Here is a 20,463-nt window from a genome sequence, read left to right as displayed (position 1 = left end):
AGAATCAAGACCCTGCAGTAAGAAAGAAGGAGTTGAACCATAACATGTGCCCAAATCCACGCCGGGGAAGATGGATGCTGACACTGCCAGCCAACAGAATAATGTTTGAAGAAGCCCCCTGAACAAATGAAGCAGAGATGCAAGCAGGAGGAGACCGTGCCATGCATCTGGGACAGGTGCACAGGGGAGGAGTGGGTGGGACACCCCTGGAAAGGACCAGGCAGGGCCTGTGGCGAGGGGGCCTGGGGACTGGAAGTGCCGAGCAAGTGCCACCCGCCCATGCAAGCGAGAGGACATGAGGGAAAGGAGAGGACAAACTCGCAGAGAAGAAAATCCCACCAGGACGGGGTGTACATCAGCAAACACAGAAACTGGCCAGCAACCCACACGATGCAAGTTAAAGACAGAGATCTGTATGGCCCATTAAGGGAGCACTGAAGTCTTTCCTCTCAAGTATGTGTAACAAGTTGGTCTAACCCTCACTGAAGACCTGGGGGTTGGGGGAAGGGGCATGCAGAGGAGAGCTTGAGTCACCTGCCTGACCACCCAAGCCATAGTTTCCTCTGCAATACTCAGGTAAGGGCTGGAATCCATCTCAAATGCTTTCTGTGTAGTTTCAATAATGAGGCTATGGGTGCAAGTGCTTATTCGAACAGTACTTGGCACAAGAGGTTGCTGCCAACACCAGGGTCTGTCCTTCCTCTGTGAGATTCACAGGCCCCAGCAGGCCTCACCTCTCTGCAGTGCTATTTCCTTTGGCAAAAGGACCTGGATTGAAGAATAACTTGTAAGATGGGTTGAGAAACTTGATTTTTCTGTACTTTTTGATTTGAGAATGCCAAGAAATTCACTCCCTTTCCCATTAACCAGACTACCTGAAATTTATTTGTTGTTCTGACCATTATTCTCAGGAAGCATGCCTCTGAATATACATCCTGACCATCAGCTTTTCCTTAGGCCAAATTTGGTGTAATAAATCAATTTGTTTGTTTACATTTCTTCCTACCTTCACTCCAATAATGATTTAAGTCGTTTAAACATTCACAATAAGGTGAGGAAAAATTGGATTAAGTCAGGATTAGGAAAATTATGCTAATACAGGACTGAAAGAATGTAGCTATGACAGGCCAGAGCCCTAAGAAATCTTAAAGCTGCCACAGATTTGGCACCTCTCACAGCAGATCAATGAGGGAGCCTCATGAAGGTCAGGATATGGGTTGTCCAAAGAGAAACAGCACATGCTAATTCCTCAAGAGAAGCAAAAAACATTTCTCAGTATTCACATCTGAAAGGCAGTTCTCACCTAAGTCGGCCTCTAAGAGGCACAAAGTGATAAAATGCTTAGCTATTCTGAAGACTACAGGAGGTACTACTGAATAGGACCCTTGTCATCTCTAGACCCCTATGGCAGCCAGCCATCCCTGCACCCTGAGAAGTTCCAAGTATGGTGAGCCTGTCCCAACAGCACCCTTACACCTGTTAACCCAATGCAATTCAGTGAGAGGACTCAAGTCATATGCTTTCAAGAAGCAGACAATGTCATCGCAAAATCAAATTAATGGTTTTTTTTTAGCATGTTTATTTATTTATTTGGCAGAGAGAGAGAGCAGAGCAGGGAGAGCAGGAAAGAAAGAAGCAGATTCCCTGCTGAGCAGGGAGCCCAATGTAGGAACTGACCCCAGGAATCTGAGATTACGACCTGAACCAAAACAAACACTTAACCAAAAAAGCCACCCACGCACCCCTAATTAGTAGTTTTTAAAACTTTGTCAGGAAGAAAAAGAGGGAAAACCTGGTAATATGATCACTTGAAAACACTAAGAGAAAAAGTGAAACTAAGTTTTATAAGATAAAGTAAAAGCTAACTTTAAATTATTACCTATGTCAGTATGAAGAGTATCCAAATGATAAAAAATATGACACTCATAACCAAAACACTTATCCTTTCAAGTCCTTTAATCTGTGTTTAAAGAATAGCTCCTTCCATAAGGATTATTAATCCACTGGCCTTTTTTTCCTGTAGAAATTTTCATTAAGTCTTTAGTAAAATATATGTGAAAATATTTTAGATGCTGCATCATTTGACACTTACACTATATCACTACACAGAAAATACTTAGTCTTTTACTTTTCCTAGAAATTTACATTAAAAATATAGTAATTAAAAATATACCCCGGTGGGGGCTGGAGCACCTGGCTGGCTCAGTCAAGTGAGTGTCATACTCTTGGTTTCAGCTCAGGTCATGATTGTGAGACTGAGCCCTGAGTTGGCTTCACGCTCAGTGGGGAGTCCGCTGGAGATTCTCTCCCTCGACATTTGCCCCTCCCTTCTGTGCTCTCTCTCATGCACATGCTGTCTAAAAATAAATAAGTAAATCTTAACATACACACACACACACACATATATACACACACACCCCAGGGGTGCCTGGCTGGCTCAGTTGGCAGGGCATGCAACTCCTGAACTCAGAGTGTTAAGTTCAAGCCCCACGTTGGGTATAGAGATTACTTAAATTTAAAAAAATAATAAGGGATGCCTGGGTGGCTCAGTCGGTTAAGCGACTGCCTTCAGCTCAGGTCATGATCCCAGCATCTTGGGATCGAGTCCCGTATCAGGTTCCTTGCTCTGTGGGGAGCCTGCTTCTCCCTCTGCCTCTGCCTGCTACTCTGCCTGCCTGAACTCTCTATCTCTCTGACAAATAAATCAATAAAATCTTTAAAAAATAAATAAATAAAAATAAAATAATATAAATAAAAAATAATTTTAAAAAATTTAAAAAATAATAAAAAATAGCCTGTGTGGCTCAGTGGGTTAAGCCTCTGCCTTTGGCTTAGGTCGTGATCCCAGGGTCCTGAGATCAAGCCCCACTTTGTGCTCTCTACTCAGCAGGGAGCCTGCTTCCTTCCTCTCTCTGCCTGTCTCTCTGCCTACTTGTCATCTCTGTCAAATAAATAAATAAAATCTTAAAAAAAAAAAAATACACCCATCCATCCTAGTTACATGGGTGTGATTCACTGGGTGAAGTTCACTGAGCTGTCCACTTAGGATCCTATCATATACTATTCTTATGGAAATTTTATTTTATTTAGATTTATTTATTATTTGAGAGAGAGAGAGAGCATGAGAGAGGAGGAGGGTCAGAGGGAGAAGCAGACTCCCTGCAGATCAGGGAGCTGGATGCAGGACTCAATACTGGGACTCCAGGATCGTGACCTGAGCCGAAGGCAGTCACTCTACCAACTGACCCGCCCAGGCACCCTCTTATGTAAATTTTATTCTAATAAAAAGTTTAAAAGAAAACACTCATAAACATTCAAGTAAATATTTTCAGTAAGCCTCAAGTCAAATAAAGTGGGGAAAAAATGTATAAACATGTATATGCAATGGATAAAATAGGGCATACAAAAGTGTGTATCACTGGTAAGACCTTGAGAAAACATGGAGTTTACTACTATTTTGATTAATATTAGGGTTAAGAATGACAAAGTGTGGGGTGCCTTCGTGGCTCAGTGGGTTAAAGCCTCTGCCTTAGGCCCAAGTCATGATCTCGGGGTCCTGGGATTGAGGCCCGCATCAGGCTCTCTGCTCCGCAGGGAGCCTGCTTCTCCACTCTGCCTGCTTCTCTGCCTACTTGTGATCTCTCTCTCTGTCAAATAAATAAATAAAATCTTAAAAAAAAAAAATGACAAAGTACAAGAGAATAAAACTGAAGCTAAATTAAAAGGCAACAGAGGAGGAGACAAAGGAAACTGAAAAGCTGCAACACTAGGTACTCTGTACCTATTATACTGGATCTGATAATCTGCTTTATTGAAGACCCACACAACTCTAGAGGTACTATTGATTAATCATTTCCACTCCAATTATTCAGGTTCTCATAATGACGTTCTGACCAGGATTCTCTGAAAGCAAATGCACCCTGTATACAGACCCAAACTGGAGGGTCAGGCTGAAGGCAGAGGTTTTTGCTTTATAAAGTAACACTATACACCAAAGCGACTGAATCACTTCAGGAGCATTAGGTATGACAAATGAAGTCCTTCCTGCTATCAATTAACATAAATTAAATGTTGATGGGAACTTCACTGGTGTCATGATCCTTAATTTTACTCTATTTGTATTTTACTCTCTTGGATACAGCACCAGCTTCATTATTTCTTGCACTGTAATTATCACTAATGGATTTCACTATAATGAGATCCCACCTGTATTTTGGATTATTTGCTTCACTTGTTTCTTTTTATCACAGCTGAAATACAACTGCAAAGAACACCCTGCTCTGATTACCTCTTTTGTTTGCAAGTGATTTATAGAAGATTTTAGGCTTTGCTGTTGGTTTTCAAGTCTCTGCAATCTTACTCTAGTATTTCCCCCAGCCTGCTCCTTCCTACTTTCAAAACCATCAAGTTCTGTTTGTCAAGGGATAGCACTTGGCAGCGTATTTAACTTCATATTTTCACAATGAGAAAGGTCATGCCTCTGCTGTCAGCTTCCACTGCTAAAACACTCTGCACCACATTATTCATGATCCTATGCTTTAGAAAAGCAACTCTCAACACAACAATGCTTGCTTCACACAAGTTAATCCCAGTATATCCCAAAGTGTCAAGGCAGTGCCCTGCAAAATAGCACGATTAGTTTCACAAACATATCATCTGAGAAATATAAATTCTCTAGTTAAATTCTATGGTAATCAACTACAACAAGAAGGTTGAGATAGCTTTTGAAAATAAAAGAGGGTATTGTTAGCCTTTTCCTGTGACTGTGAGGCCAGGAGTAGGTAATTAGATTCTTCCTAAGAAACTACAAGTGCTCAAGCCATCCTGATGTGCTTTGAGCATGAAATCTTACTAATTTTCTAAGGAACAAAAATACCTAGCTTAATTCCATTTTCATGCAACTGAGACTTTTAAGATGACAGATGGTAACACAGCATTAGCTTTCAAAGCCCTTTTGTAAGACAATTACATTTTTACCAGTTAGATTTTACTAAATTCATTTTTATGTGGTTGGACACCAATTCCATTTTAATGGTCCAACCCCTCAACCTGGGTTTTACATGGCTATGTGAGTCCCCACAGCATCACAAATGTATAGCAAAAAGTTGTGTATTTATATATTATCATTGTCACCTCCATTAATGTGTCCCTTATCTTGAAAGCAATTGAGAAGTCAGATTACCTTGCTTGATCATTTCCTTAACATAGTTATGTCTCCTATAACAGTATACATACTGTTTTTCAAAAGAGAAGAAAAAAGAGTCTAAGAAGAGCCAAATCATGTTAATCAACCTTTCCCTTAACTAAGTTAAACGAATGCACAAACTAAAAACAAGGGAAGCCACTATCTTCCCCATCACAGCTCAGAATAAGCCCAAATAAACCACAAAGAAAGGGCTAAGTGTGATAGCCCTTCTCAACTTCACAACGACAAAACAGAAAAGACACATGGTACAATTTCAGTAGAGTTCAGAAATGTCTAGATTTTGACTGTAAAGGAAAAGTAGCCAAAAAGACCATTCTGGGGAGAAGATGGAAAAAAATGTAATGGCACACCAGAAGGGCCTCTGGTTTTGACCCAGAAACACTTCTCTTCGGAAGCAATTCAGAGCCTTCAAGTGCAAGCACAGGATCCTTGGCTGTCTCCCCTGCACGTTGCATGCGGGACTACTTACTGTTAAATGCCAGGGCAGGAGCCTGGGGAGGTTACACTCACCTGGTCACATCCCGCGTTCACCAGTTCCTGCAGCATCTGTCGGTTTACTTCTGCTGCTGCGGAAGTGCTGGATTCATTAGCAAAAGGCAACAGGGAGTATCTGATTTCTCTCAAAGCTTTCTGATAAGGTCCGAACTTTGGGGTAGCTCTCATCTGCTGCTGTTGCCTGGCAGCATCCTTGCCCCCCACGACTTTGGTGGCCAGGGAAGCATCACTGTTTGGTCCCACAGGCAGCCCCTGAGTGGAAGACTTGGACGGCTGCTTTAAGCCCTCTCGAATCTCCTGCAGTCGCTGGCGGCTATTTCCAGAATAAGTTGTGGCAGGAAAAGTCTTTGGCCTCATTGTTAGTCCAGTTTCCTTTTACCATAAATACAATTTTCTTAAAGTGTTTTATTATTTAAAAAAAAAAAAACCAACTGTCAACAGTATCAGTTAGTTGTAAACATACTTTCAAAACAATTTCCTTTTGAAAATCTTCTTTCCTTCAACTTCTGTAGTTCCTATAGAGAACCTGAAATTTTCCAGAGTCTTCATTTTGAAGATCATCGCTATCTGAAAAAGAAAATTGAAAGAACATAGTCATTTGTGGCTTTCACATACTGTTAACAATACTTTTCAGAAACGGACAATGATCTTGAAAAAATTCCACTTGTTCCACTTGGAAGGATTAAGAAAGAACATATCACCTCTCAGAAATGATTTTTTTAAAAAAGTATTCAGCTTTGGTTGGCACACAGGACATCTAGGGCTGTGCCAGGATGCTTCCTGTAATATGTAATCTGCAATGAAGTAAATCTCCACAAGCTCGTACTGACTTAGAAATATTTAACTCAGGCCAGAGCAGACAGTAGTATTAAAGTTGATAGCTCATTTAAAATAATTCACTATAATATAATTTCATTTTGAAATTCACAGCTTGGGTGTGTAGGGTTAAACTTTCTATATGAGGTCTTGGATTTCTGGCTTGTTCCTAATAACCAACTACTCAACTCATGAGCCACACCTTTGTCTCTTATCTCCATGATTTCATTAACCTACTCTCCCACCCAAACCTGTGGTCCTTCAATATCTTTAGAAATTATTCCTTAGAGGGGCAGCTGGGTGGCTCAGTGAGTTAAGCCTCTGTCTTCGGCTCAGGTCATGATCTCAGGGTCCTAGGATGGAGCCCCGCATCAGGCTCTCTGCTCAGAGGGGAGCCTGCTCCACCCGCGCCCCCCCCCCACAACCCCTTTGCCTGCCCCTGCCCTACTTGTGATCTCTGTCTGTCAAATAAAATCTTTAAAAAAAAAAGAAAGAAAGAAAGAAATTATTCCTTAGAAAGCCCTCCCAAACCTCCTGGAAGATACCACAAAACTTATCATATTAAAGGTGTCCTAATATTGCAACTAAAAGCAGTTCTAACACAACATGCTATGAGATTCTGAAGGTAACTACTCCCTTGTTTTTTTTACAAAGTGGTCAAGTTCTTATTAGCATTGTGACCTAAATACCTTTATTGTAGAAACTGATACTTACATGAAGGGGACTGGTAAAAGCATGTGGGTGATTTCTTTCTCAGGGTACACTACGACCATACTAACGAGGGGCTGTTTCAGTAAGTTATTCATATAGATCACCTACGACTCTGGCATGGAAACAACTTCTACATGTAGAAACAGGGACAACAAAGCCATTTTTTGATAGTGAATTACACCTACCCCAGGCCTAATTCACTGACTACTCTGTTGTTCTTGCATTCAGAAAACAAAATGGAGCCCAACACGATACTGCCCTTAGCAGCCAGCTCTCCTGGAAGCAGGATCTAGTTCATTTGGTGACTGGGTGACCTTGGACAAGTCCTTTAACTTCCCTCACCCTCCCTGGGTGAAACAGATGACACCATTTAGTGAGAGAGCAATGGTGAACTGAGTAAGACCATGCATGGAACAGGCTCAGTAGCACCTGGAACTCTTTGGTAAACAATGTTTTTACTACTTGTTATTATTATTTGTGTAATTAGCTGTCATCACCAGAGCACAGATGCCCACTGGTGGCAAAAGCACAGACCTGTGGCAATGCCTCTGGGCTCACACCTGAAGCTCCAGGGGCCCCTCTCTCTCCCTGTCTCTCCTCTTCTGCCCTCACTCATTTCACTCCTTTTTACCCACAGAACAATGAGCAAACTGTAAAGGAGATGCATTTTGTATTTTAATGAACAAAGAAAAACCAATTAAAAAAAGAGCAGTCTTTTAAAACCACAGGGCGAAGGGGATGATCTGGACTTTCTGTTTCAGTAAGGAATTTCAGAACTGTAAAATGGAAATCTGCTTCACAGGCTTCATCATGTAGAAGGAAAAATGATTGCTAATATTTGTCTAGTATCCACTATGTGCCATACTCTAAAAGCTCTATGTGAATTTACTTATATAGATCTATTTCAAATCATATATGACTGTAAATTTGAAGAAATGACATTAAAATTACTATTCTTTTCTTAGAGGTGGGAAGATGGAAGGTCTTAAAAAGTTCAAACTATTGGGGCGCCTGGGTGGCTCAGTGGATTAAGCCGCTGCCTTCAGCTCAGGTCATGATCTCAGTGTCCTGGGATCGAGCCCCGCATCGGGCTCTTTGCTCAGCGGGAGCCTGCTTCTCTCTCTCTCTCTCTGCCTGACTCTCCGCCTACTTGTGATTTCTCTCTCTGTCAAATAAATAAATAAAATCTTTAAAAAAAAAAAAAAAAGTTCAAACTATTGTTCTCAATGACAGGGAAGATTCTATTTAGAAAGAAGCAGACTAAATACATTTTTCAACATGAAATCCCTATTTTAATATACAACATCTAACACAGTAAAGTCACCGAAATGACTGTTTTAAGACTATACAGACAGTGAACAATTAGATCCAAGAACTGCTGAGATTTCCCTGGGGCCTGGACCAGAGTATTGGCAGGGGGCCAGAAGCCCAGAGCTCTGCTTAATTGGTGTAAAATGGGGCATATTGCAACCACACTCATTTTCAGTGACTTCGTGGTCTAAGCATCTGTTTTGAAATACCTAAATTTCTAAAACCATGAATTCCCATTCCAGCAAAAATACAGAGATTCTCAAGGAGCTGCCAAGCACGTATGGAGGATCCTGAGTGACTCGCTATGTCTGAGAACAGGCAGAAGAGTTCTATCTTTTCCTGTGGGAATTTACACAAATTGTTTCTAATCTCTAGGGTCTCCCCCCCCTTTTTTTTGAAAAGTGAAATACAAAAGACATAAATCATCCTACCTTCACAATAAATCATCAGGGAGAGTTTCTTTGCATCAAAATGTACTCACCCTACCTCTATCACCTACCCACCTTGCAAACATTCATCAGAAGCCTACTAAGTCTCAGGCACCGCTAGTACAAATAAAAGCAAAATCCAACCTTCAGCAAGGGGAGGGTGAGGTAGCCAAATAAAAGCTTCAAAGGAAAAGAGATGCCCGAGAAGAGGGGGAAAAATCATCTAACAAGTGGGAGAATAAAGGAGAAAGACAGAAAAAGCTCCCAAGTAGATAACTGAATCTAAGTGTAGGAACAACAGAATTCCAGCCAAGGGGAAAGGCATATGCAAAGGAGCAGAGGAACAGGCCCCATCCCTCACATTTACATCTGGGAGGCAAACGCTTTTCCAGGAGAGTTCGCTTTCCAGGAGAGTTCGGGAGGGAGGAGGGATGAAAGGGTGGGTGTCGTACAGGGTCCCAGCAGGGCCTTCGAGGCCATGTTAATTGTCTGGACTCCTTGCAGATGGTGGCAAGTCATTGTCTGTGGTTAAGCTAAGGAGTGACATGGCCAAAAGTGCCCTTAAAGAGGAGTCTGGAAGCCAACTGGAAGGTGGACTGCAAGGGACAACTGCAACATACCAGGTGCGTGAGGAAAGCCTGGGTAAGGGGCAGCAGTACCAGGGAGGGAAGAGGGAGGGTTTCAGGAGCTAGTTACACCTTGGCCAGACACGCTGGGCTTAGTCTAGTCTCAAAGACATCAGTGAGAGCCACCAGCTCTCAAGCGGAACACTCGCCTAGCTAGGTAGCTCTGCCTAGCTACACTCTACCTACCTAGCTCTCCTCAGCCACAAGAAGGAGCAGTTAGGTAGGTGAGTGGAGAGCTACATCCCTCCCAACTGGCATGACTCAGAAGAGAAGCCTCATTTTACCGTCAAGTGATATTAGCAAACTAAAGAGAAGCTACAAAGCTGCTTTGTACTCAGCTAAGGAAGGGCAAGGATCACAGGAGACAGTCCACACTGAAGAAAAAAGAGCTTTGAGAATGCCCAACCCAAGATGCGGGGGGTGTCCCTTCTGCCCAGCCACATCAGCAGAGAGAAGGGGAGCCAGGCACAGGTGAAAGAGGCCCCGGTGGGTCAAGGCTTGAAAGCTGTCTGGAATTTACCGTAAAAACACAAAGTTGCTGAAAGCTGGGGAAGAAGTCAGTCTTTTGGGGAGGTCAGGGGGAGGGCTGTTTTCATTTAAGTTGAACATATATTTCTTAAGGTGACAAATCATAATAAGATCAATGAATGTTTCCAAAGAACACACCCTTGTAAATATTATCTAGATCAAGGAGTGTGTCATTACAATCCAGAAGGTCCAGGCCCCCCACAGACCAATGCCCCAGGGGGAATTGCCTTCACTACTTCTAACACCAAGGATTAGTCCGACTGGTTTTTGAACTTTATATCCATGGAATAACGTGGTGTACTCTTCATGTCTAGCTTATTTTGGTCGACACTGGTTATTCATACAGTGATATGTAGCAAGAGTTTGCCATTCTTCAAGGCTGAGTAATATTCCATTGTATGAATGTACTTGTTTATCCATTCTGCCACTGAAGGACATCTGGGTTATTCCCAGTCTAATTTGCTTTTGCAAATTGTGCTGCTGCCGAATGGCTGCTGGAGCCCACATGGCTCCGGCCCCAGAACTATGAGGGGCTGAGGAGGGAGTGGTTGGCTCTGAGACACTGATTCTACCAATACTTGCTGTGTAGTTATTGGCAGAGCCCTAGTGGTTCATCTGGTACCTTTGTGGGACTATAAAAAGGTACCCCTTCCTCAAGTAAATTGTTACTATATTATTGTACAACATAGGCAATCCTGCCCTGGGGAGCTTTCCAGAGCTCTGTGGACAGTGGCCTGGCACACCCTGAAACATAACGATGCCACATGTCACAATCTATCACACTGTCACAATCTATCACACAAATGTGTGCGCGCGTGCACACACACACACACACACAACATACACCCCCCAGGGAGTGGGGCAGGTAAAGTCTGAATCACAAGGAGGGTGGGAACTGGACCTCTGAGGCAGGTAACAGAGGAGTGATCGTGTGTACTCTTCGGAATGGGTTCTTTGGAATGGGTGTACAACATGCACGCCATGTGGCTTTATGCACAGAGGTGACTCTCTACTACTGCACAGGTATTCTGTGAGTGGCCCAGAGTCTCCACATTGGCTACTCATGCCCTATTTAAGTGAGCATTCGTATGACGTGAAGTATACCCTTTTACACGTAAGACCCTTGAACAGTGCACAGCTCGAACACCCATACAAGGTGGCCTTGTTACTAAGTCTTAGAGAAGTAGAAAATAATGACCAGCCTCTGACTTTAAGAAGTTCACAGCTTAAGATGGGAGACAGACAAGAAGATCAATTACTCAAATAACGTGACAATAAAAGTCTACCCAAAGAATTATGGGAATCCGAAATAGAATAGTAGCTGGAAAACAGAAAGAAGTGGGTGATTCAACAGCTTAAGAAGTAGAACACATAAGGGTCTATGATGTTCACTAGAGGACTGGTTTGAAAAGGGAGGCCAAGGGGCGTCTGGGTGGCTCAGTGGGTTAAAGCCTCTGCCTTCGGCTCAGGTCATGATTCCAGCGTCCTGTGATACTGGGATCGAGCCCCACAACAGGCTCTTTGCTCGGCAGGGAGCCTGCTTCCCCCTCTCTGTCTCTCTGCCTGCCTCTGCCTACTTGTGATCTCTCTCTCTGTCAAATAAATAAATAAAATATTTTTTTAAAAGGCGGGGGGAGGCCAAGTTTCTGGTTTAGGAACCAGAGCCAATGGTAGTACCATTCTCTGGGCCAGGACAGCCACTTGGACTACGAGCATCAAGAAAGAAGCCTTGGTGGAGACGGAGAAGGGCACTTAACAGGAGGCGAGGACAGGTTTGGGGGAGACGGATTCAAAAGATGGCTGTCTCACTGCAAAGGAAAAAGCAGCTGGAGGTGAGAGGCCTGGCTTCCACCCCCAGCTCTGGCACTTAGCTCCATGTTATCTGGGCGAGCACTTCATCTCTCAGAACTTCAATTTCCTGCTGGTTAACAAGCCTTTCTCTGTCTACTTGACAAGGCTGCTCTGAAGATCACAGGTGAAACTGCATGTGAGATCACTCTCAGCAGTAATGCACAACACACTGCTCAACTATCAGAATTACTGAGAAATTCAGGACTCAGAATCAGTTAGACAAAAAACAGCTTTTTTTTTTTTTTAAAGAATTTATTTATTTATTTGACAGAGAGATCACAAGTAGGCAGAGAGGCAGGCAGAGAGAGAGAGAGAGAGGAGGAAGCAGGCTCCCCGCTGAGCAGAGAGCCCGATGCGGGACTCAATCCCAGGACCCTGGGATCATGACCTGAGCCAAAGGCAGTGGCTTAACCCACTGAGCCACCCAGGCACCCCCAAAAAACAGCTTTTAATCAAGTCAAGAGACAAGACCAGGGCAAAGTCCAGATTGGTTTAGTGGAAAAGGAACCAAACTGAATGTAGAAATGTAGGTGAATAACTCCTCTTTAAATGCCTACTTGATAGCAATGCCTGAAAAGTTAAAGTATCTTCCTTTTTAAAAAAAGAAAGCACAAAGAGAGAAAAAACTTAAGTGATTAGACTTAATGTTTCAAACATGTGGCTGCAGCCGGGCCTGAGTTGGCCAATTCTGAGCAGGACCTGAGCTTCAAGAAGCTGACTCCTCCCCAACCAGCCAGCATCAGGTTCAACCTGGATGACCTAGGGCAAGTTAACGGCAACAAATTCTTCCTTACCTCTGAAACTTAGCACGACTATTCTCTCTGCTAGGAACAAATACCACTCCCAGTCTGGTTCACTTATACCTCTTAGAATTCTCAGCTTAAAACCTCCCCCTGCAGAAGGACCTCCCTGCCCACCCAACCTCAGAAACCCTGATGTCCCCTAACAGCCCTGTCACAGTGTATAACAAATGACTGATGTGCCTGCTTCCATCTTGAGCCACTTCAACTGCAGGGTCTAAGAGGCAAGAGTGTGCCTATCAGACCTGCACAAAGGCCCAAGAATGGGCCTTGAATGAACACATGAAGTCACCTAGTACTCTGGGTCTGTCCCCTCCATCCTAACCCCGGTGATAAACCCTGCCAGTGGGCTAAAGATGGGAGAGAAGAGTGCCTGGCACAAGGCTGAGCACACGGAAGGCACTCCAAAACAGCAGTGCTCTTTCTCTGAAGTGTAAGATGTGGGCCCACCTGAAATGCTCCCCAGTGATGTTCACACGTAACTGTTATACAGAGTTGCGTAACACAGTAGATTATTCAGTCAGAAAAAGGAATGGAACTTTGACACAGGCTACAACATGGATGGACCTTGAAAATGTTATGCTAAGTGAAGTAAGCCACATAGAGGGACAAATACTGCACAATTCTGCTTCCATGAGGGGCCTAGAATATGCAACTCGAAAGAGACAAAGTAGAATGGAGACGACCACGGGCCAGGGGACTGGGGAGCTATTTAGTATGGACAGTTTTTTTTCGGATGATAAAAAAGCTCTGAGTATAGATTACGGCGATACGGCGATGACGGCAGCTGAATTATACACTTATGAATGGTTAAAATTATAAATACTATGTATATTTAACACTCACACAAAAATGGGGGAAAATCGTCTAACTATTCACATTTAGCTAACTGGTATTTGAAGATTGGTTCCCTTGCTACACATAGTGACACGTGCAGAGACCGAACCTTGGGACAGGGTGCTGGCAGGAGGGCAAAGTCCCTGCACAGAGTGCAGTCTAACCTGTCAGGTGCCACATACGCCCTCCCACGCATGTGCCACCCAACAGCCAGGAGGCCAAAACACACCAGGCAGCAGCTTCCCAAGAGCAGCGGTCCAGAGATTCTTGGGAGTTTTAAGCACTCATGTGTCCCACAAACATTCCAGCTATAAAGCCAGCCGGCACAGGTGAGACCAGACATTTCTGTGTTGATATCTGAATTGATGCAGAAGCCAAGAAATACCAGGTGGATGAGCCCTTAAACAGAATTTGGCTCAGCTTCTTTTCGTTCTGTTTCCCCCTCAACAATTTATTATAAAAATTTTCAAACATACAGAGAAATCGAAAGAATGATTCCGTGACACCCCATTAACACACTGCTGGGGAAGCTCCTTCGTGGGGTGGGAGTGGGAGGTCACCACCCACGCTTCTCATGTTCTTCTCATCTCCCACCCTCACTGAACAGAAAGTGCTGGTCCTGGGACCACCATGAGGCATTGCCCCGTGTCTGTTAGCGAATGCGTAAAATAGCACCTCTGGGCAAAGTGTGTTCCTGCCTGAACAATCTAGAAAGCATGAAACCTTCCTTCAGTCTCACAAAGAATGTAAGATATTTTCTCAGCTTGAGACGTTGTATTTTAGGTTTTAGTTTGAAGACAGTTGGTTTCATGGCCAAATTATGAACTTATGAAAGAATTTTTCATGAGAATACTCACCAAAGATTGCAGCTGGAAATGAGGTACTCTCACACACCATTGTATCATTTTAATAAGTTCTTTCATCAAAAATTTTCTAAATATGACCCTAAGGCCTCATGATTGTGGATTTTTAAAAAAAGAGAGTATCAAGCAAAGTAAGTCTAATTTTGGAAATTCATTTGGCATCATCAATCAATTAAAATATACTTTAAAAGAAACTATAAGACAGCAGAATTTTAAAACTATAATACAACTCACAAAACAGAAACACCTCATTTTCAAACCTGGAACTGAAACGACTACTTAGAATAGGTAGCTCATGTAAAAATGTGAGAGCAGTACTTGAAGCATCCCTTAATTTGGCCCTCTCAAACCCAATTCCAATCCTAGAAGGTGCTATCAGATGTTCACAAACTTTCATTCTAATTTCTGTTAGTGCTTCATGAACCCACACTGGATGCTAAACACATCAAGCCCCAACCACAGAATCAACCAAACCCATGTCTCCTGAGACCCACACTAATGACAAATACTGGCATTTTTAAAAACTGTATTTCTTGGAACTAAAATTCCAGTTATTATTTAAATCATATCCTTACTATAATTAACTAGCAAAGTTGAAACTAAGTCAGGCAGACAGGTCAGACTTCCAGCCAGACGCTGAATGTCAGAAACACAAACTACCATGCTGATGGACCTCTTCAGTACAGTCCAGACCAGGAACCACGACAGGGGCTCCCCCCTCATAATGAGGGTCTTTGAGGAAATCAATGCTTACATTCCTCTGGGGATCCAGGAAAACTCTCCAATAAATAGTGCAATCACAAGGCTGCAGTGGGTTTGGAAGCAAATACTAGCAAATACTTTGCTGGATATTATGAGGTCTCACCCAGGAAGAACAGGGTCTCATCTCTAAATAAGTTTACAATCTAGAGGAAAAACAAACCATCACGTTCTCTATTAGCTCTATACCTGATATCTGTGGGATATATATGAATGCATTATGAACAATGGCATAAAAAAATGAAGCCACAGAAGTTCGCCCTCAAGATTACCACACAGAACGATCAGGTTATAGATAGATTTATTACCCATTATTTGCAGCATTCCTAACAGCAAGCAACTGTATGGGATGGGTCTCCTTATCTTCAACTCCATACCCCAGTGTGGGTTTTCAGTCTTTAAGAAAGCGTTGCTTCCTCTCCCTCCAAATTTCAGACATATACCAGTGAGGGAGTCAGAACACCCATCCCATCTGAAAGTCCCTGCTATGGACAGAGGTAATAATGTGACTGTCCAAAGAATTCCAGTACATGTAGATTCTGGAGAAAATCTACTAGAGAAAGGATTGTTTCAGCAAAACTAGAAAGGCAAAAGGCTATGATTTGATGAAGGAAGTGTGAAGCTATTCTTAGAGTCTGGAACTTCCTGTGAACAAGGCTCAAACATAGAAGAGAAAAATGAATAGGCAGATAATTTTGGGGAGGGGGCAGGTATTGTCTGGGTACATTTAATGAAAACACAAGAGTGAGACTTCTGAGGTAGGATGACATTAATTAGAAATGAAACCCATTGGTTCTTAGCATTCCTGATCAGGAAAACTGCTTGGAGGCAAGGAAGCCAATATGCCAGAGATCTACCCCAGTCAAGAGCCAGCTCACCTTCATAAGATCTTTACCATCCTTACTAATTTACAGGTTACAGAATCTATGCTGTGCCACAAAAGAGCAAAGATTAGTTAACAATAACTATAAACCACAGCTACAAAATATAATATTTTTTTCCACTTGTCCTCCAAGAAATTCCTATGAATATTAAAGATTAGTACATAGGCAAAAACTATTTAATTAACTTAAGAAACCATTTGTCACAATTAAGTTGACATGGTCTAGATGGTAAGCGACATAAGGTTTTCATATAGTAAACGGTAAACATTAAGTAATGTTAAATTTGTCCTAATTTTAGTATCACAACCACTATCCTTATTTCCAACACTACTTTGTTTGACTAACACTTCAGAAATGAAACTATAGATCAAATAGCATTAGCTTTAAAAATACTGAGAGAACAGCTGACTTAGTGAAACTGGTGGCCCAAGGAGGGCTCCCTTCAAACACCAGGAGCCATTCACAGGTGCTGTGTAATAAAGCCCTGGCTCATACAGCAGCGTCCACATAACACATAATGGGAACGGTGACCTCCGAACTTGTGCCACGAGGCCCAGTTCTGTCCAGAGGAATTACTAAACAATAGGCTTTTGTAAAAAAAGAAGAAGAAGAAGAAAAAGAATGAGATTCAGAGAATTTTTTGAGCTAGAAGTCAGTCATTTTTGGGATTATCAAGCCCAACCCCTTCATTCTGCTGACCAGGATATTGTGCTCCCTTTTAAAGCAGATTTACAGTTAAGACAAAGTAAAGGCACTGAGTTATCTTCTGTATTTCTCCAAGTCATTTTTTAAAAGTCAGTGGGGGCGGGGAGTGGGGGGCGCCTGGGTGACTCAGTGGGTTAAAGCCTCTGCCTTCCGCTCAGGTCATGGTCTCAGGGTCCTGGGATCGAGCCCCTCATCAGCTCAGCAGGAAGCCTGCTTCCCCCTCTCTCTGTGCCTGCCTCTCTGTCTACTTGTGATCTCTGTCAAATAAATAAAATCTTAAAAAAAAAAAAAAAAGAATCAGAGCCTTTAAAAATAAATAAATAAAAATAAAAAAATTAAAAGTCAGTAGGGAATATTGTTTAGAAGTTTCACATTATAATGAGGAAATAAAATATAAAAGCAGCTTTTCAAAAACTGTGTTGGTCTGGTTTACCTACTACAAAGCAGAACACCCTCCCCCTCCAAAAGCTTTCCCAAATCCTTCCTAGGTGTTTATGGTGAATTTATCAGCTTCAACACCTGCCCCCCAACTCCCCCCAGCACACAGTGGGATTTAGAAGCCTAGGGCTGGCTATTTACAACGCAGCATTTAAAATAACAAGGCATCTTATTGTAAAAACATTCCCCTCCCACCAAAGGAAAGTCCCTCCCATCAACCATGTGATTTGCTAAGGAAAGAAATATGTACAGTCCCAATTTACACTCAGGTCAAAACTATTTCCAACTAGACGGAGAGGCTAGTTGAATCTTTGCAGTTCTAAAATTCCATGATTTTAGTAATTCCCCTTAATACTTTTGCATGAGGTCTTCTGTTTAGATACATTTTAAATAGACATTTTGAGATTTATTAAATGTTTGGCAATTTTTATTTCAAAGGAATGCTGGTGTACTCATTAAACAGTGTTCTATATACCTAGATAATGAGTCCAAATTTTATAAGAGACTGAATAACATAGTATCTCGTTAATTGTAATTTAAAACAGACTTTCTTAAACAGTCTCTGCATTCTTATTTTGGAAGATTGTTCTGTTACTACCTTATTACTACAGCTGCTAAAGGAAAAAGTAAAAGATACAAGGCAGCTTAGTCTCCTGATTAAGCACTCAAAAACGGTGATCCATTATGGAGGGATTTATGCTGAGATTCAACTAACCATATAGAGCAAGATCTACTTAGTACAAATTTCCTAAAAATAAGCCACGAGTTGCTTTCTCCATTATTAAAGGAAGGCTCCTCACCTTCTTATTTAAACAGAACACCAGTATAAAGACAACACACGTTTTGTGACTTTCCGTTCAAATTTCAGTAAGCTTGAGTTTCTTGGTAAAATGTGGGCCAACTTTCCTTTAAAAATGTAACATATGTGCCGAATACTTTGGGAAGAGATCTGTTTGGCCACTGAATCTTCATCTGCCAAATGTATAGCCTCTAGTTTAAGAGTACCGTTAAACAATTTTTAAGTCTAGATTACTATTAAGAGCACGCTCACTTATATCCTACATACGTGTGAAAATGTAAAAGTTCTTAAGATTTTGTCATAATCTACAAATAAAACTACAAATAAACTTTCACGACTATGATTGCAACAACAACAAAAAAATAGTTTCTCATTCGAAGGGCTCAGAACGTCCAGGCAGCAGCCTAGGACACCCGCGCCCCCCCCCCCCCACTCTTCAGGTGAGTTTCGCCTTCTTCTAGGGGTCTACCCTCCCCGCCTTCCCCTGGGGCACCCGGGGAATCAACAAACGATAGGCTGGCTCCAGGCTTGCACTCCCGCCCAACCCCGCGAGCCAGACTTCACCCTGAGGGAGATGCTCTCCCCGAAGTTCCGAAGGCAGGCTTGCGGAGAGATGATCGGCAAGACGCGAATTAACTCAGAATTCGCATCTCCGGAGTCCGGCAAGGGAACTAACTGCACGTGAGGTTGCATCAGAAAAGACATGCTCCAGAAAGTCGGCTAAATTAGGGCGCAGGAAAGGCGTGTTATGCAACGGCCGCCGCTCTCACGGCCGCGAAAGTGTCCCAGAAGCTCGGGCTGCGACCCGCGAGGACCGGGAGGCAAACTTGGAGGGCTAGGAACGAGCGCCGGCCTGGCAACGCCGGGGTCTCCGTTGGCTGCACTGCCCGTGGGGGGCGGGCGGGGCGGACGACCGCAAGACCAGCGGGGCACGACGCCGCGGCCTGTGGGGGGGACGACGGCACGGCCCGTGGCGGACGACCGTACGGCCTCGGTGGACGGCGGTGCCGCGGGCGCTGGATCCGGACGCTGTTGGCCCCCAGCCGGCACGTCGCCAGGCCGGGTCTCGGGGTAAAAGCCCGTGGAGGCTGGGTGCCCCTGGCGCGGACGGCCTCCCGGGACGCCCCTCTCGCCGTCCCCGGCCGGGCCGCTCCAACCCCGCCAGAAGCCCGGCCGCGGCTGCCCGACGCACAACAAAGCGGCGGAGCCCCGGCGGCCGGGCTCTCGCTCTCAACTTCCCCGGCTCGGCGGACTCCGGACGGCCCGCGACGACGCGCCGCCAGCGGAGGCGGCTCCCGGCACCGGCCGGGCGGGGGCCGTGGGGGCAGGGCGCAGGGCTCCGCTCGGGACAAACTTCCTCGGCCGCCCCGCTCCCCGCCCCTCTGCCGGGCCGCCCCGCCGTGTCGGGAGCCCCTCCCGGAGCCGCGGCCCGCAGCGGCCCGAGGGTGGGCGCGGGGAGCCCCCGGGGCCCCGCCGGCCCTCGGAAACTTCCAGCCGCCCTGCCTTGGCCCCTGGCCACACGCCCCCCGCCCCAGCCCCTTCACCTCCTGGGGCGCGGTCTACACTCTCCGGGGCGTCCTCGTCCGTGGCTCCCGGGCCTCGCGCGCCGGGGGACCGGGCGCCAGTGGCTGGAGCTGCTGCTGGCCCCACGGGTACGGGGGAGCCCCGGGCGGCGGCGGCGCGGGCGGCGGCTGCTCCATCTTCCCGGGGCGCTCACGCCGAGGTTCCAGCGCGCAGACCCAAGTGGGACATTCGCTACATTGTTGGCATTCCACGGGCGTCACGTGACCCCGCCTCCCGCGTCACTCTCGGCCGCATACCAGCCCGGGCGGGGCGCCTGCGGCCCTGGCTGCTCGGCGGCCGGCCCGCTCCGCCCCGCCGCCGTTTCCTCCCTCCCGGTCGCGGCCCGCCCGCGCCCGCCGCCACCTGCCCGCGGCCTCCCCGCCGAGTGTTGCGGACCTTTTTGCCACTTTGTCACCCGCCCCCAGCTGCAGTTATTGCCCCATGGACTGCACTGGTATAAAAGTTGGTAACTCTGTCGTTAAAGCTACTGTTTTCTTAAGGATCTCACACCGGCCCTGGTGAAGAAAGTAAATTAACAGGCCTGAAGGAGCCACCAAGTAATCAAATAGGTGTCAGCTGTTAAAAGTAAAGGCAGAAGAGGACAGACAGCTTAGTCCGTGGAATAAAGTAGTAAAGGACGTTAAACTGTATATTCAAAATTAGTTTAAATTTAATCAAACCCTAGTGCTGTGGATATTTTATGAGAAATGTTTCATGATGTGCAGAACCAGATAGAAATGTATACCAACAAGTGAGAGTCTGAGTTTTGCATTTGCATTTGTGGGTTATGAGTGCAATACAAGGGCATATGCAGGGATTGTGCAGAGATTTAAGTAGAAACAG

At 44.6% G+C, this 20,463-nt stretch overlaps 1 protein-coding gene across 1 annotated transcript in view; it reads right to left on the bottom strand.

The window, feature by feature from the left end:
* LATS2 (large tumor suppressor kinase 2) overlaps positions 1–19,691 on the bottom strand; it is a 74,345-nt gene extending 54,654 nt beyond the window's left edge. Inside the window, exons 1-2 of the mRNA XM_032314402.1 lie at positions 19,602–19,691; positions 5,717–6,268 (exon numbers count right to left, since the gene is read on the bottom strand). Coding sequence (XP_032170293.1) covers positions 5,717–6,058 — 342 coding nt within the window. The 5' untranslated portion in view covers positions 6,059–6,268; positions 19,602–19,691. The remainder of the gene's footprint in view (positions 1–5,716; positions 6,269–19,601) is intronic.
* Between the last annotated feature and the right edge of the window lie 772 nt (positions 19,692–20,463).

Source organism: Mustela erminea, chromosome 15 (assembly GCF_009829155.1).
Source record: "Mustela erminea isolate mMusErm1 chromosome 15, mMusErm1.Pri, whole genome shotgun sequence".
Classification (NCBI taxonomy): Eukaryota; Metazoa; Chordata; class Mammalia; order Carnivora; family Mustelidae; genus Mustela; species Mustela erminea.
The sequence above is the reverse complement of the archived record's forward strand: the minus strand, read 5'-3'. Positions and strand labels throughout refer to the sequence as shown.